Raw genomic sequence first — 17686 nt, forward strand, 5'->3', positions numbered from 1 at the left:
TTTACTAGTAACACTTGATGCCAGTCACTCACATATGCTGTGTCCCACTTCTTGCTGTTTTTACCACTATTTCTTACTGAATTGCTTGTTCCATTCACATGGCTATGGTCTGCATAATGTATAGGCTGCATGCCATCTATGCATAAAATATGCATTGTGGTACCTCCATATATCTGAGGTGTTTGTGGGTTCAGTGGATCTCTCTCAATCAGTTGATGTGATGGGCTGTAACTGATCCTAGTTCTTGAGTTTTTCTTTTGTTTCATTTGTGTTTTTTTTATTTGGGGGGTGGGGGGCATAGTATGCTGTGACAGAGGCTTTCTGGTATTGGTGCACTCTTCAGGGATCACTATGTCATATATATATATATATATAGACCGTATTCATGCCGCTGATGTGAGGATTGCTAAAAAATGTACTTGCAACTCATTACAAGTCTGGTGAGGTGCTTTCCTTGTGATAGATAGATAGATAGATAGATAGATAGATAGATAGATAGATAGATCTTATGTATGTATGTTTTTCAGTACGACTTACTTTTTTTATAGCCTGGAAGCAAGATGGTATCTTTTGCCAAGGCCGCTGTGCCCACCGTAACTGATCAGGCAGCTGCCATGCAGTTAGGTCAGTGTGCCAAGAACCTTGCGACCAGTTTGGCTGAGCTGCGGACGGCTACACAGAAGGTGAGCATTGGTTTGTCATCAGTCTTGTGTATCACTAAAAGTGTGATCTGAATTGTGAAGATTGTTTTTTTCTTTTTGTAACTGTTTAGGCCCATGAGGCTTGTGGACCTATGGAAATTGATTCAGCCCTGAATGCTGTCCAAACCCTAAAGAACGAGTTGCAGGATGCAAAAATGGCTGCTTCAGACAGGCAATTGAAACCACTTCCAGGAGAGACGGTAATAATAAACCCACCACAAATCGACTGTCCTAAATTATATTGGGCCTAACAGAGTATTGGCAATAAGTTATTATCTAGGGTTTCATTTTCAGGTAAAGCATCTGTGTGCAAAAGGTCATGTTGTTAAATAAAACTGTGTGGGTAGGTCATGATTTAATTTCTAACAGGCTTTTGTCTAAGTACTATAACAAGAAGAAGGTAGGATCAGTTCGCTCTGTGGGCGCATAGGGCAAGGGAGGGAAAACAGGGTTAAATGAGACTTTCTTTTTGTCTAAATTGGTTTCCCATATATTCATACATAGGGTAATTGAGGTTTTGTCTTAGTACTGTTGCATCAATAAGAGATTTTCTTATGTGTACCTTACATTTTGTGGCTGTACAGCTGGAGAAGTGCGCCCAAGACCTCGGCAGCACATCTAAGACCGTTGGCTCATCTATGGCTCAGCTGCTGACATGTGCCGCTCAGGGGAATGAACATTATACAGGTATGACCTACCATAGTCTTGTTTTATTTACCAGCATTAGCAATGTAATCCTGCACACTAAGCCGCTTGTATGTCCCATCTCATGTAGAAAGTGTTTAATTTTCTGTCCACTGCACTTGAAGCAGAAATAATAGGTATGCAGCTGGTAATTGGCTGCGCTGTTATCCTCCTACTTTGCAGGCCCTCTCACTTAAATGCCTATCTTCCCCCTTATTTCTGAAAAGAATATTTGAAATATATGGGAGTGCTTAATAGGTTGTATGAAATGGAATATGATTTCTCTGACGTCCTAGTGGATGCTGGGACTCCGTAAGGACCATGGGGATAGCGGCTCCGCAGGAGACAGGGCACAAGAATAAAAGCTTTAGGATCAGGTGGTGTGCACTGGCTCCTCCCCCTATGACCCTCCTCCAAGCCTCAGTTAGATTTTTGTGCCCGAACGAGAAGGGTGCAGGCTAGGTGGCTCTCCTGAGCTGCTTAGAATAAAAGTATATTTTAGGTTTTTTTATTTTCAGTGAGTCCTGCTGGCAACAGGCTCACTGCATCGTGGGACTAAGGGGAGAAGAAACGGACTCACCTGCGTGCAGAGTGGATCGGGTTTCTTAGGCTACTGGACATTAGCTCAAGAGGGACGATCACAGGTTCAGCCTGGATGGGTCCCGGAGCCGCGCCGCCGGCCCCCTTACAGAGCCAGAAGAGCGAAGAGGTCCGGTGAAATCGGCGGCAGAAGACGATCCTGTCTTCAGACTAAGGTAGCGCACAGCACCGCAGCTGTGCGCCATTGCTCTCAGCACACTTCACACTCCGGTCACTGAGGGTGCAGGGCGCTGGGGGGGAGCGCCCTGAGACGCAATATAACAGATAATACCTTAGGTTGGCTAAAGAATACATCACATATAGCTCTTGGGCTATATGGATGTATTTTAACCCCTGCCATTTTTTACAGAAAAAGCGGGAGATAAGGACGTCGTGAAGGGGCGGAGCCTATCTCCTCAGCACACAAGCGCCATTTTCCCTCACAGCTCCGCTGGAAGGACGGCTCCCTGACTCTCCCCTGCAGACTTGCTACTTAATCAGGGTAAAAAAGAGAAGGGGGGGCACTATTGGCAGCTAAAAACTATACAGCAGCTATAAGGGAATAACACTTATATAAGGTTATCCCTGTATATATATATAGCGCTTGGTGTGTGCTGGCAGACTCTCCCTCTGTCTCTCCAAAGGGCTTGTGGGGTCCTGTCCTCTATCAGAGCATTCCAGTGTGTGTGCTGTGTGTCGGTACGTGTGTGTCGACATGTATGAGGAGGAAAATGATGTGGAGGCGGAGCAATTGCCTGGGTTAGTGATGTCACCTCCTAGGGAGTCGACACCTGACTGGATGATCGTATTTAAAGAATTAAGTGATAATGTCAGCACTTTGCAAAGAACGGTTGATGACATGAGACAGCCGGCAAATCAATTAGTGCCTGTCCAGGCGTCTCAGACACCGTCAGGGGCCCTAAAACGCCCGTTACCTCAGTGGGTCGACACAGACCCAGACACAGATACTGAGTCTAGTGTCGACGGTGAGGAGACAAACGTAATGTCCAGTAGGGCCACACGTTACATGATCACGGCAATGAAGGAAGCATTGAACATTTCTGACACTACAAGTACCACAAAGAAGGGTATTATGTGGGGTGTGAAAAAACTACCAATAGTTTTCCCTGAGTCAGATGAGTTAAATGAGGTGTGTGATAAAGCGTGGGTTTCCCCCGACAAAAAACTGCTAATTTCTAAAAAATTATTGGCACTATATCCTTTCCCGTTAGAGGTTAGGACACGTTGGGAAACACCCCCTAGGGTAGATAAGGCGCTCACACGTTTATCAAAACAAGTAGCGTTACCGTCTCCTGATACGGCCACCCTCAAAGAACCAGCAGATAGAAGGCTGGAAAATATTCTTAAAAGTATATACACACATACTGGTGTTATACTGCGACCAGCAATCGCTTCAGCCTGGATGTGCAGTGCTGGCGTCGCGTGGTCGGATTCCCTGACTGAAAATATTGATACCCTGGATAGGGACAATATACTGTTAACTATAGAGCATTTGAAGGATGCATTACTATATATGCGTGATGCACAGAGGGATATTTGCACCCTGGCATCAAGAGTAAGTGCTATGTCCATTTCTGCCAGAAGAGCGTTATGGACGCGACAGTGGTCAGGAGATGCGGATTCCAAACGACATATGGAAGTATTGCCGTATAAAGGGGAGGAGTTATTTGGGGCTGGTCTATCGGACCTGGTGGCCACGGCAACGGCTGGAAAAGCCACCTTTTTACCCCAGGTCACTTCACATCAGCAGAAAAAGACACCGTCTTTTCAAACTCAGTCCTTTCGTTCCCATAAGTACAAGCGAGCTAAAGGCCATTCCTTCCTGCCCCGGGGCAGAGGAAGGGGAAAAAGACTGCACCATGCAGCCGCTTCCCAGGAGCAGAAGCTCTCCCCTGCTTCTGCCAAGTCTTCAGCATGACGCTGGGGCTTTACAAGCAGACTCAGACATGGTGGGGGCCCGTCTCAAGAATTTCAACGCGCAGTGGGCTCACTCGCAAGTGGACCCCTGGATTCTACAGGTGGTATCGCAGGGGTACAAACTGGAATTCGAGGCGTTTCCCCCTCGCCGGTTCCTGAAGTCTGCTCTACCAAAGTCTCCCTCCGACAGGGAGGCAGTTTTGGAAGCCATTCACAAGCTGTATTCCCAGCAGGTGAAAATCAAGGTACCCCTCCTACAACAGGGAAAGGGGTATTATTCCACGCTGTTTGTGGTACCGAAGCCGGACGGCTCGGTGAGACCAATTTTAAATCTGAAATCCCTGAACACTTACATAAAGAGGTTCAAATTCAAGATGGAATCACTCAGAGCGGTGATAGCAAACCTGGAAGAAGGGGACTATATGGTGTCTCTGGACATCAAGGATGCTTATCTCCACGTCCCAATCTACCCGTCTCACCAAGGGTACCTCAGGTTTGTAGTACAAAACTGTCATTATCAGTTTCAGACGCTGCCGTTTGGGTTGTCCACGGCACCTCGGGTCTTTACCAAGGTAATGGCCGAAATGATGATTCTTCTTCGAAGAAAAGGCATCTTAATTATCCCTTACTTGGACGATCTCCTGATAAGTGCAAGGTCCAGGGAACAGTTAGAAGTCGGAGTAGCACTATCTCAGGTAGTGTTACGTCAGCACGGGTGGATCCTAAATATTCCAAAATCGCAGTTGATTCCAACGACACGTCTACTGTTCCTAGGAATGATTCTGGACACAGTCCAGAAAAAGGTGTTTCTCCCGGAGGAGAAGGCCAGGGAGTTATCCGAGCTAGTCAGGAACCTCCTAAAACCAGGCCAGGTGTCAGTGCATCAGTGCACGAGGGTCCTGGGAAAAATGGTGGCTTCTTACGAAGCAATTCCATTCGGAAGATTCCATGCAAGAACGTTTCAGTGGGATCTACTGGACAAATGGTCCGGATCGCATCTTCAGATGCATCAGCGGATAACCCTGTCGACAAGGACAAGGGTGTCTCTTCTGTGGTGGCTGCAGAGTGCTCATCTACTAGAGGGCCGCAGATTTGGCATTCAGGATTGGGTCCTGGTGACCACGGACGCCAGCCTGAGAGGCTGGGGGGCAGTCACACAGGGAAAAAATTTCCAGGGCTTGTGGTCAAGCATGGAAACATCTCTTCATATAAACATTCTGGAACTAAGGGCCATTTACAATGCCCTAAGTCAAGCGAAACCCCTGCTTCAGGGTCAGGCGGTATTGATCCAATCGGACAACATCACGTCAGTCGCCCACGTAAACAGACAGGGCGGCACGAGAAGCAGGAGGGCAATGGCAGAAGCTGCAAGGATTCTTCGCTGGGCGGAAAATCATGTGATAGCTCTGTCAGCAGTGTTCATTCCGGGAGTGGACAACTGGGAAGCAGACTTCCTCAGCAGACACGACCTTCACCCGGGAGAGTGGGGACTTCACCCAGAAGTCTTCCACCTGATTGTAAACCGTTGGGAAAAACCAAAGGTGGACATGATGGCGTCACGTCTAAACAAAAAACTAGACAGATATTGCGCCAGGTCAAGGGACCCTCAGGCAATAGCGGTGGACGCTCTGGTGACACCGTGGGTGTACCAGTCAGTGTATGTGTTCCCTCCTCTGCCTCTCATACCAAAAGTACTGAGAATCATAAGAAGGAGAGGAGTAAGAACGATACTCGTGGTTCCGGATTGGCCAAGAAGGACTTGGTACCCGGAACTTCAAGAGATGCTCACGGAAGACCCGTGGCCTCTACCTCTAAGAAAGGACCTGCTCCAGCAGGGGCCTTGTCTGTTCCAAGACTTACCGCGGCTGCGTTTGACGGCATGGCGGTTGAACGCCGGATCCTGAAGGAAAAAGGCATTCCAGATGAAGTCATCCCTACCCTGGTCAAAGCCAGGAAGGATGTAACCGCAAAACATTATCACCGCATTTGGCGAAAATATGTTGCGTGGTGTGAGGCCAAGAAGGCCCCTACAGAGGAATTTCAACTGGGTCGTTTCCTCCATTTCCTGCAAACAGGACTGTCTATGGGCCTAAAATTAGGGTCCATTAAGGTTCAAATTTCGGCCCTGTCGATTTTCTTCCAGAAAGAACTGGCTTCAGTACCTGAAGTTCAGACATTTGTAAAAGGGGTACTGCATATACAACCTCCTTTTGTGCCTCCAGTGGCACCTTGGGATCTCAATGTTGTTTTGAGGTTCCTTAAGTCACATTGGTTTGAACCACTCACCACTGTGGACTTAAAATATCTCACATGGAAGGTGACGATGCTGTTAGCCCTGGCTTCAGCCAGGCGTGTGTCAGAATTGGCGGCTTTATCATATAAAAGCCCTTACTTCATTTTTCATTCTGACAGGGCAGAATTGAGGACTCGTCCTCAATTTCTCCCTAAGGTGGTTTCTGCTTTTCACATGAACCAACCTATTGTGGTGCCTGCGGCTACTAGGGACTTGGAGGACTCCAAGTTACTTGACGTTGTCAGGGCCCTGAAAATATATGTTTCCAGGACGGCTGGAGTCAGAAAGTCTGACTCGCTGTTTATCCTGTATGCACCCAACAAGCTGGGTGCTCCTGCTTCTAAGCAGACTATTGCTCGTTGGATTTGTAGTACAATTCAGCTTGCACATTCTGTGGCAGGCCTGCCACAGCCAAAATCTGTAAAAGCCCATTCCACAAGGAAAGTGGGCTCATCTTGGGCGGCTGCCCGAGGGGTCTCGGCTTTACAACTTTGCCGAGCAGCTACTTGGTCAGGGGCAAACACGTTTGCTAAATTCTACAAATTTGATACCCTGGCTGAGGAGGACCTGGAGTTCTCTCATTCGGTGCTGCAGAGTCATCCGCACTCTCCCGCCCGTTTGGGAGCTTTGGTATAATCCCCATGGTCCTTACGGAGTCCCAGCATCCACTAGGACGTCAGAGAAAATAAGATTTTACTTACCGATAAATCTATTTCTCGTAGTCCGTAGTGGATGCTGGGCGCCCATCCCAAGTGCGGATTGTCTGCAATACTTGTACATAGTTATTGTTAACTAAATCGGGTTATTATTGTTGTGAGCCATCTATTCAGAGGCTCCCTCGTTGTTATCATACTGTTAACTGGGTTCAGATCACAAGTTGTACGGTGTGATTGGTGTGGCTGGTATGAGTATTACCCGGGATTCAATATCCTTCCTGATTATGTACGCTCGTCCGGGCACAGTATCCTAACTGAGGCTTGGAGGAGGGTCATAGGGGGAGGAGCCAGTGCACACCACCTGATCCTAAAGCTTTTATTCTTGTGCCCTGTCTCCTGCGGAGCCGCTATCCCCATGGTCCTTACGGAGTCCCAGCATCCACTACGGACTACGAGAAATAGATTTATCGGTAAGTAAAATCTTATTTTATTAGGTCACACTAATAACAGCTTGTCTTTTAATCACATGCAAACACTATTGCTTTCTCCACACCTATACTTGGTATGTAACTGCTGATGTGTTTAGACTTAGGGGGTAATTCAGACTGCAGCGGCAGTCTAAATTTCTTTGTGGAGTGCGCCTGCGTACCCTGGGAGCCTAATGAGCTCTGGGCTGCGATCGCCTCTGCGTGATAGAACGCCGTTGGCGGGGTGCGGTCCGGACAACACAGCTTTGTCCGGACTGTTACAGGGGCGGCCCGCGGCTGCTGCGTGACATCACACGCAGCCGCTGCGACCTGGGACGTGGCGGGTAGCCCCCTGCTGGTGCACAGGAGCTGTGCAGGCAGGGAGCTACTCGCCGGGACCAAAAGCATAGCTGCCGTGCAATGCTTTTGCACCCCTGCAGGGAGTGGGCGTGGGGGAGGGGACAGACATGCAGGGCGGACTGGCCCTGTGCTGGCCGTCCCCCCGCATGTCAGAGTAAATGGTCGTAGATGTGCTAAATTTTAGCACATCTACAATCAGATCTGAATTACCCCCTTAGTATGATGCAGTTTGAAACCGAATCAAACAAACATTTAATACACATCGATCATAACATAGATTATATGTCTTATAAAGCTCTGTTTAATCGCTTAATAAATGGATATTCACACTGCATTTATGTCTATATTATGCTGAAAATACAGAACACTGTCCGATTCTGTAGTATGTAGTGTACTACTTTCTTAACTCTACAAGGCCGGTCTCAAATGAGTTGTTCCTGATAGGCACACTGAAGTAATTAGGCTGTGATATCAGTCATTGGGGTATATTCAATTATAGTCTGATCCATTCCGACATGAATTTGTCGGAATGGATTCGACAGGATGTGTTCAATGAACGGATTGGGCCGTTCCCGACAATCTCAATCTGACGTTGCTCCATCCTCCTGATCCGCTACTGCAGCTGCTGGTTCCTGCTTTCCCCTGTCTCCTCCTCTCAGCTCCCTCATCGCAATCCAACTTTTTTAAAGTCTGATTGAGATTGTCGGAAAGGGGGCCAAAACCTCTCGGATTTGCTTTCCAACAGCTTCCCGACAAGTCGAGTTCCCCGAGTTGACGGAAAAACTGAGCCCGTATTGAGTAGGTTGGAACCCTTTCCGACCTTTTCCTATCGGAAACTGCCATCTTTCCGACAAGACGGCAATTTCCAACTCTAATTGAATACACCCCTTATTGTCATACTTACCGGTAATGTTTCTTGGTCACCATCAACTTCGCTCCTATTGGCGCTAACGCCCAGGTTTGTTCCTCTGCTGGTGTAGGTTTCCCAGTATATTGCAGGTACGAGGGGCTGCGTCTGAGTCCCGGCTACTGAAATATGCTCCGATGGTGTTGCAGCCTCGGTTGCACTATGGTGTTCCTCGCAGTGTTCTCGAAAATGGAGCCTGTCGCTGCCGTTTTGAAGGTGTGGTGTAGATTCACTGGCCTCAGCAGCTTAGTTGCGGTGGACATTCTGAGCAAGCTTAGGGTTGCTAAGATGTCCAATGGTCTGCATGGTGTTCGTTGATACAATGCATCGGACGCATGCGGAGGATCTGAGGAGCCTGGGGTGGGGGTCTCATTTCCAAAGACAGCACCTCCAGCAGTTGCATAACTTCTCGGATCCACTGCTGCTGAAGACACAGCACCGATCCCTCTTGCATCTGTCTGTTAATTACCCCTATGTTACTGTTGTCCATGTGGATAGCTTACATAGCATAGTATAGAAATCAGTAGATTTCTGTGATGTACTGTTCCTCTATAGCGGTGCGCATGTGTATAGAGAGTACAATCTAGTTTGTGTACAGGTATTTCAACTACGTGTACATGCTGTTTTGAATAAATGTGTGTGGGACAGCTCACTACATCCACAACTGTTCTCAAAGCCAAACTCTTCTGCAGCAAATTGTTTCTTTTTGCTTTCATCTAGATCAGGGGTGGGGAACCTCAGGCCCGATGGCCGTATAAGGCCCTCAAAGCCACTTGATCCGGCCCGGCCAGGCTCACCTAAACGAGAGGAGATGCCGAGCGTCCGCTGAGATTTTACCACCAGCGGGCGCCCGGCTCCTCAGCAGCAGCCGGAGGCAGGAGCTCACTCCTGACCTCCAGCTTCTGGCTCAGGCAGTGTACATGTGTGGCTGTGCGGCACTATGGGAGAGACGTCATGACAACTCCCATAGTTTCGAGGAGAGGGAGGGAAGCGGTCCGGAAGCAGGAGCAGGGCTGGTGAGCATTGTGGGTTTTTTTTCTTTATTTTAATGTGTGTGTGTGTGTGTGTGTGTGTGTGTGTGTGTGTGTGTGTGTGTGTGTGTGTGTGTGTGGCACTACTAGGGGGCATATTAATGGGGCGTAACTACAGGGGGCATATTTAATGGGGCATAACTGACGGGGCATATCTAATGGGGCATAACTGACGGGGCATATCTAATGGGCCAAAACAACTGACAGTGGGCATATCTAATGGGGCATAACAACTGACTGGGGGCAAATCTAATCGGGCATAACAAGTGACTAGGGGCATAACTACTGACTGGGGGCAGGCTAATTTTTAAGTTGATAATTTTTGTATGGCCCCCGAAGGATTTTATAAATATCCAAATGGCCCTTGGTAGAAAAAAGGTTCCCCACGCCTGATCTATATAATACCATAAGTATGTATGGATGCAAGGGCGTAGCTACCATAGGTGCAGGCAGTGCAGCTTCTATGGGGCCCAGAGCTGAGAGGGGCCCAGCTTCACTGTCATAGTTTCATGACTTGTATACATTTTATATCTATGTATGCCCCTGGACCTGCTCATTATAGTGTGGTATAAAATGGAACTGGAAGACATATTAATGTTATATAATATGAACCGAGGCACTGTAATGTGGCACAATATGAACGGGGAGCACTATATGTCATAATGTGAATTGGGGGTACTGTGCGGCATAATGTGTACTGGCAGCTCTGAAATGTGACATATGGTGAACTTAAGCACTACTATGATTCATAAAAGAAACTGGGGCACTACTATGGGGCATAACATTAAATAAGGCTACTATGCTTCAGAAAATGAACTAGGGCACTATTATAGGGCATATAATTAACATTTGCTGAAAAGAGATGTCTTTCTAGAAGCACTGGGACGGGGGCCCCTTCAAAATGTTGCTATGGGCCCACAAAGTTCTGTCTATGCCCCTGTATGGATGGTTTAACAACTGCATTTGATAAGCTTCCAATATGTGTTTAACTACAGCTGTGTACATTTTGTCAGCAAACAAATTGAAACTGATCAATGTGTGTTGGCTTTCACATTGTGTATAGCTTCTGCAATTACATCTTTTTACTGATGGCAAAATCATGGAGTAGTGGGCAGGTCAAGATTAAAAACGTGCACTCTGAAAGCTGTAGAGCTTATAACAAATACTGTGTATCCCCTTATCTGCTCAAAAGAAGCTATTTCACAAGAAGTTTTATATCTGTAAACGGGTTTATAGCCAAGTAGCTGGGTTACAAAGGTCCGATATCTCTATTAGATATCATCAAATACTAATCAGATCCAGATAACATTCATATAGCAAGCAGCAATACGCTTCAGTTGATGGACTGTTTGAGAAGGAAAAACATGTACTTGAGCAGAAATTGGGCACTTTCATTAGCTAAAGCTTCCTCTCACATCATAAAACTGTGCAGCCTGGTGTCCATTTATGGCAAGGAGCAGTCGAATCCCTGGCATGATAAACACATTAGCATATAGTAATGATTGTTGGGAGAGAGAATACAAAGTCAGAGGGGGTTTGCATTTACTGTGGTGATGAATTCTATTTTTCACTCATGAATTTGATAATTTTGGATATATTTAGTTTGTCAAAGTCTAAACACATGCATTAACTCAATAACATGGAAATAATAAAATTTACTGGTTCCTATCTAAAGTAGCAATCTTTCTTTCTATTACGTCCTAGAGGATGCTGGGGTCCACATTAGTACCATGGGGTATAGACAGGTCCACCAGGAGTCATTGGCACTTTAAGAGTTTGAGTGTGTGGGCTGGCTCTTCCCTCTATGCCCCTCCTACCATACTCAGTTTAGAAAATATGCCCGGAGGAGCTGGTCACAGCTAGGGGAGCTCCATAGGAGTTTTTCTAGTTTTATTTTTTTCATTAGAGTTTATGCACAGGGAGGCTGCTGGCAACAGCCTCCCTGCTTCATGGGACTTACGGGGGAGTAATGTCCAACCCTGAGAGGTTAATGGCCACTATCTCCGCTGACAGGACACTGAGCTCCTGAGGGTGATAATCGTTAGCCGCCCGAGGCGACCGCTCACTCCCGCAGCATGCCGGCACCCCCTAACAGAACCAGAAGAATCCGGTGGCGAGTGAGTCACCGGCGACCCGACAAGCGGGGAGCCAGTGTGAATGGCGGCAACAGGGTAGGATCACAGTACTAACTGCGCTCCAGAGAGCTCAGCGGTACACAGTGTGGTGCTATGAGGGGCGCCCTGAGCCAGCGCAGAGACCCTACACTGGTCACTCAAGGCTATCAGGGACCTCGGTAACGCTGCTAGCAAAATCCTCAAGCCCGTATAATCTTTTGAAAATGCAGGAAGAGGCGCATTTTCCAGGGGGCGGAGCTTCTGCTCAGAGCGGACCCAGCAGCGTTCATCACTATTTTCTCCCTGCAGATAAAGCACCAGAGACGCTGACCGGGAGTGCTGTCCCTCCGCACGACTCCAGCTATCCTGTGCTCTACCAGGGGGTTGTAGAAGGGAGGGAGGCTGTGTATTACTGTGTAGTCTATTAAGGTACACAGTCAGCGCCAGGTTAGTTATACTACCTAATTGAGCGTTGTGTGTGTGCTGGCTCCAAGCTCTGTGTTTCTCTGAAGGTACTTGGGGGGGAAACTGTGTCTGATATTTTCCTGTGAGTGTGGTGTATGTTTTCTCACATAGCCATGTCCAGGGACTCTGTGTCTTATGCTGCAGAGGACGTTTCTTCCCCAGAGGAATCCATTCTATGTACCCAGGAAAGTAATGTATTGTCTCAGATTCCTATTACTGAGCCAGAATGGCTGACTTCTATTAAGGGAATTATTTCTCAGATCTCTACTAGGGTAGCTCATACTGAGACTGAAACTCAGGTTTTAAAGAATTCTATGGCAGTTTGGTCAGGTTCTGTTCCTATTCCTTCTAAACCCCCTAGCATATACCCGAAGAAACGTGCATTTGCCCAGATTATGCGAGATGACACGGATACCGACTCTGACATGGCAGACGGTGACGGGGATGTGATGAGGGGGGCGGCATCCCTGGCTAAGGGGGTGCAGCTCATGATTGAGGCCATTAGAGATGTGTTAAACATTACTGACACACCACCTGAGCAGGTTGAGGTGGCTTACTTCACAGACAATAAGAAAGCCTCGCTAACCTTCCCTACGTCTAAAGAATTAAATGCTTTATTTGAAAAATCCCTGGGAAACCCCGGAGTAAAAATTCCAGATCCCAAGAGGGTTCTGGTTGCTTTTCCCTTCCCTGAGGAGGATAGAAAAAGATGGGAAAACCCACCCATAGTTGACGCATCTGTCTCCAGTCAAAAAAGGTGGTTTTACCTGTCCCTGGATTTACCACGTTAAAAAAACTGGCTGATCGTAAGATTGACACTACGCTCAAATCCATATACACTGCTTCAGGGGTGACGTTAAGGCCTACTATTGCCTATGCCTTGGTCTCAAAAGCTATAGTAAAGTGGTCAGGCACATTACTAGAGGACTTAGATACAGTGGATAGAAGTGACATTGAACTGTTTTTACGTAACATACAGGATTCTGCGGGATTCATGGTGGAATCCATGAAGGACCTGGGTACGCTGAATGCAAGGATATCTTCCATGTCTGTCTCAGCTCGCAGGGGACTCTGGCTACGCTAATGGTCGTCAGACGCGGAATCCAGGAGAAGTGTGGAGAACCTACCCTACACAGGTCAGGCTCTATTTGGAGAAGCATTGGATGTGTGGATTTCCACGGCAACCGCGGGTAAGTCACCTTTTCTTCCCTCAGCTACGCCTTCTACGAAGTAACCCTTTTCTTCATATGCATTGCAGTCCTTTCAGACCGCTAAAACAAAAAAGTCCAAGCCTTCTACCACCTTCTTTAGAGGTGGGCGTGCAAAATCCAAAAAGCCTGCACCTGCAGGTTCCCAGGACCAGAAGCCTGCTTCTGGTTCCTCAAAATCCTCAACATGACGGTGGACCACACAGACTGGAGAACAGACTGGTGGGTTTGAGGCTCAGCCGTTTCAGCCACGTCTGGGTGTACCAGGCTTATCTCAGATTTGCATTGTTAGACAGTCACTATCAGTTTCAGGCACTACCATTCGGTCTCTCCACGGCACCGAGGGTATTCACCAAGGTGATGGCAGAGATGATGGTTCTCCTCCGCAGACAGGGAGTGAACATAATTCCATATCTGGACGATCTGCTGATAAAGGCGTCGACCAGGGAGACGTTGTTGCAGTCCATTTGCTTTCACAAGTCGTCTGCTCAGGTAACATGGTTGGATCCTGAACTTTCCAAAGTCACATTTGGAGCCGACAAGGAGTTTGTCTTTCCTGGGGATGATCCTCGACACTGAAGTGCAGAGGGTGTTTCTACCAGAGGAGAAAGCGTTGGTGATACAAACAATGGCCTGGGATGTCCTGAAGCCAGCCGAGTTTCGGTTCATCAGTGCATTCGCCTTCTGGGGAAGATGGTTGCCGCCTCCGAGGCTCTACAATACGGAAGATTTCATGCTCGATCATTCCAACTGGATCTCCTAGATAAGTGGTCGGGTTCTCATCTACATATGCATCTGAGGATACGTCTGTCGCCGAAAGCAAGGATTTCACTCTTCTGGTGGCTGCAAATACCTCACCTTCTGGAGGGCCGCAGGTTCGGGATTCAGGACTGGAACCTTCTAACCACGGATGCAAGTCTCCGGGGATTGGGCACAGTAACTCAAGGGGCAACCTTCCAAGGAAGGTGGTCAAGTCTGGAATCCAGTCTTCTAATAAACATTCGGGAACTAAGAACCGTGTACAACGGTCTTCTCCAAGCAGCACATCTTGTGCGAGATAGAACCATTCAAGTACAGTCGGACAATGTAACGACGGTGGCCTACATAAACCGACAGGGCAGAACGAAGAGCTGAGCTGCAATGTCAGAGGTAACAAGAATGATCCTCAGGGCAGAAAAACACGTGCTGGCGCTGTCAGCAATTTTCATCCCGGGAGTGGACAACTGGGAAGTGGACTTCCTCAGCAGACACTATCTCCATCCAGGAGAGTGGGGCCTCCATCCAGCGGTGTTCACAGAGGTGACAAATCTTTGGGGAGTTCCTCAAATAGATATGATGGCCTCCTGCCTCAACAAGAAGCTTTGGAGGTATTGTTCCATGTCAAGAGACCGGCAAGCAATGGCGGTGGACGCCCTGGTGTCTCCGTGGGTGTTCCAGTCAGTGTACGTGTTTCCTCCACTTCCACTCATTCCAAGGATTTTAAAGCTCATAAGGAGAACAAGAGTTCAGGCAATCCTCATTGCTTCGGACTGGCCAAGAAGGGCTTGGTATGCGGATCTTCTGGGTCTACTGCTGGAAGATCCAAAGCCTCTTCCTCTTCGGGAGGACCTGCTACAACAGGGGCCATTCGCTTATCAAGACTTACCGCGGCTACGTTTGACACCATGGAGGTTGAACGCCAGATATTAGCTCGGAAGGGCTTTCCGAACAAGGTTATTCCTACCCTGATACAAGCTAGGAAAGGAGTAACGTCTAAACATTACCATCGTATTTGGAAGAAGTATATATCTTGGTGTGAATCCAAGAGGTTTCCTACGGTGGAGTTTCAACTGGGACGGTTTCTCCTTTTCCTGCAAGCAGATGTTGATATGGGCCTGAGGTTGGGATCCGTAAAGGCCCAGATTTCGGCCTTATCCATTTTCTTCCAGAAACAGCTGGCTTCCCTTCCTGAGGTTCAGACTTTTTTGAAAGGGGTTCTGCACATCCAGCCTCCCTTTGTGCCGCCTACGGCACCCTGGGATCTTAACGTGGTGTTGCAGTTCCTCCAATTGGATTGGTTCGAACCTCTACAGGAGGTTGAGGTCAAGTTTCTCACGTGGAAGGCTGTCACTCTGTTGGCCTTAGCTTCTGCTCGACATGTGTCGGAGCTGGGGGCTTTGTCTTGTAAAAGCCCTTACTTGATCTTCCATGAAGATTGAGCTGAGCTCCGGACACGTCAGCAGTTCCTTACAAAGGTTGTGTCGGATTTTCATATCAACCAACCTATTGTGGTGCCAGTTGCTGCTGACTCCTCATTTCCATCAAAGTCCTTGGGTGTTGTAAGGGCGCTTAAAATCTATGTGAAGAGGACTGCTCGTCACAGAAAATCGGACTCTGTTTGTCCTGTATGATCACAAGAAACTTGGCTGTCCTGCTTCTAAGCAGACAATCTCTCATTGCATTAGGTTTACTATTCCACATGCGTATTCTTCGGCAGGATTGCCGTGTCCAAAATCTGTTAAGGCCCACTCTACTCGTAAGGTGGGTTCTTCCTTGGCGGCTGTCTGGGTTGTCTCTGCTTTACAGCTCTGCCGAGCAGCTACTTGGTATGGGTTGAACACGTTTGCAAAATTCTACAGGTTCGATACTTTGGCCTCTGAGGACCTTCAGTTTGGTCAATCAGTTCTGCAGGAGCCTCCGCGCTCTCCCTCCCGTTCTGGGAACTTTGGTACATCCCCATGGTACTAATGTGGACCCCAGCATCCTCTAGGACATAAGAGAAAATAGGATTTTAATTACCTACTGGTAAATCCTTTTCTCGTAGTCCGTCGAGGATCCTGGGCGTCCGTCCAGTGCTTCGTTATCCTGCAGTGGTTACTTGGTCAGTACTGCTTTGTTCTTAGTTAAGTACTGCGTTATTACTTGGTTCAGTAATGCAATTCAGCTGTTGCTGAGTTTTCAAGCTAGTTAGCTTGGTTTGCCTTATTTGTGTGAGCTGGTGGGAATCTCGCCACAATCTATGGAAAATCCTTCTCTCGAAGTTGTCCGTCTCCTCGGGCACAGTTTCTAGACTGAGTTGGTAGGAGGGGCATAGAGGGAGGAGCCAGCCTACACTATTAAACTCTTAAAGTGCCAGTGGCTCCTAGTGGACCCGTCTATACCCCATGGTACTAATGTGGACCCCAGCATCCTCTACGGACTACGAGAAAAGGATTCACCGGTAGGTAATTAAAATCCTATTATTTACCTGATCTCCCTCCATCATTATTCATTGTATCTCATACAGCATATGTAAAATACAGCTCTTCTGCTGTTCCTGACCACAGCAGCAGAACTGTTGGGGCAGAGAAGAAGGTTCTGTGTGTAAAGCTCCGTACACACAGTAAGAGATGTGTGCTGAGCGATCTAGCAGAGAATGCTCAGCACATCTCTCCCTCGCTCGGCACAGCACGATGAGTGCTGAGCGAGGGGGAAGCTGCTTATTTCCCCCAGCGGTGAAATGAGCAATCTCACTACATTTGGCATGCAGGCCAAATCTAGAGCCCGCGATAGTGATGCGCGGACCCGAGCTTCGCTGTCGCCGGCACCTTACACACGGAGAGATCCTTGCTTAACTTCTAAGTAATCTAGTCAAATTGCTTAGAATTTAAGCATGTAGCTCTCTGTGTGTACCCCCCTTAAATTCAGTTTATATGTGAACCTCATTGCTTCCCCACTTACATACCTTAGGGGGCCCCACTAGCAACTTATCTTAATTGTTTCCACATTGAATTATTCTTTCCTAGTGACTAAAATTATCTCCTTACAGTACCCTACAGTATGTGATGCACGATCATGCAAGATGACATTGCGTGCTCCGTACGTTACTGTCCCGCTAGTAAATTGAAATTAAAGTCAAGCAGAGGATTGTAAAAGTTGTATGGGCATTGCTGCTAGTCTCCCAGGGCATGCTGTTGAGACAGAACGGCACCAGTATATCTAAGCCACATTGAGCCTCTTATCTAACGTTTTTCCGAGCAGTCCTGGCAGAAAGTTTAATAAAGCTTTATCTTTAAGAGCTGTTTCTGATCTAACTACAAATTAGTAGGGCTAAGAAATTATCCTGATGAACAAAATGAACAGGCAGAAAAGACTGTGCGGAATTTGCACATTGTATTACATGACTTAACTCTATGTAATTATCATTTATATGTTTCGGTTGACTTACAGTTGGCAAACCATCACAACCAATGGTGACAGGGCTGTAGCAGGGGGAGGTGAGGGGAAGAGTAGAGTGACTCATTATAACTATTGAAAGGAAATCA

The 17686-nt window shown here is 47.5% G+C and overlaps 1 protein-coding gene across 4 annotated transcripts in view; it reads left to right on the forward strand.

Moving 5' to 3' along the window:
• The window catches only part of TLN2 (talin 2), a 701648-nt gene that overhangs the window by 475701 nt on the left and 208261 nt on the right, over window positions 1–17686 (forward strand). For all 4 annotated transcript variants that reach the window (XM_063926512.1, XM_063926511.1, XM_063926513.1 and 1 more), the window contains exons 25-27: window positions 549–683; window positions 773–901; window positions 1286–1388. In XM_063926512.1, the coding sequence (XP_063782582.1) occupies window positions 549–683; window positions 773–901; window positions 1286–1388 (367 nt within the window). The remainder of the gene's footprint in view (window positions 1–548; window positions 684–772; window positions 902–1285; window positions 1389–17686) is intronic.

The sequence above is a fragment of the Pseudophryne corroboree genome, chromosome 6 (genome assembly GCF_028390025.1).
Source record: "Pseudophryne corroboree isolate aPseCor3 chromosome 6, aPseCor3.hap2, whole genome shotgun sequence".
Taxonomy (NCBI): domain Eukaryota; kingdom Metazoa; phylum Chordata; class Amphibia; order Anura; family Myobatrachidae; genus Pseudophryne; species Pseudophryne corroboree.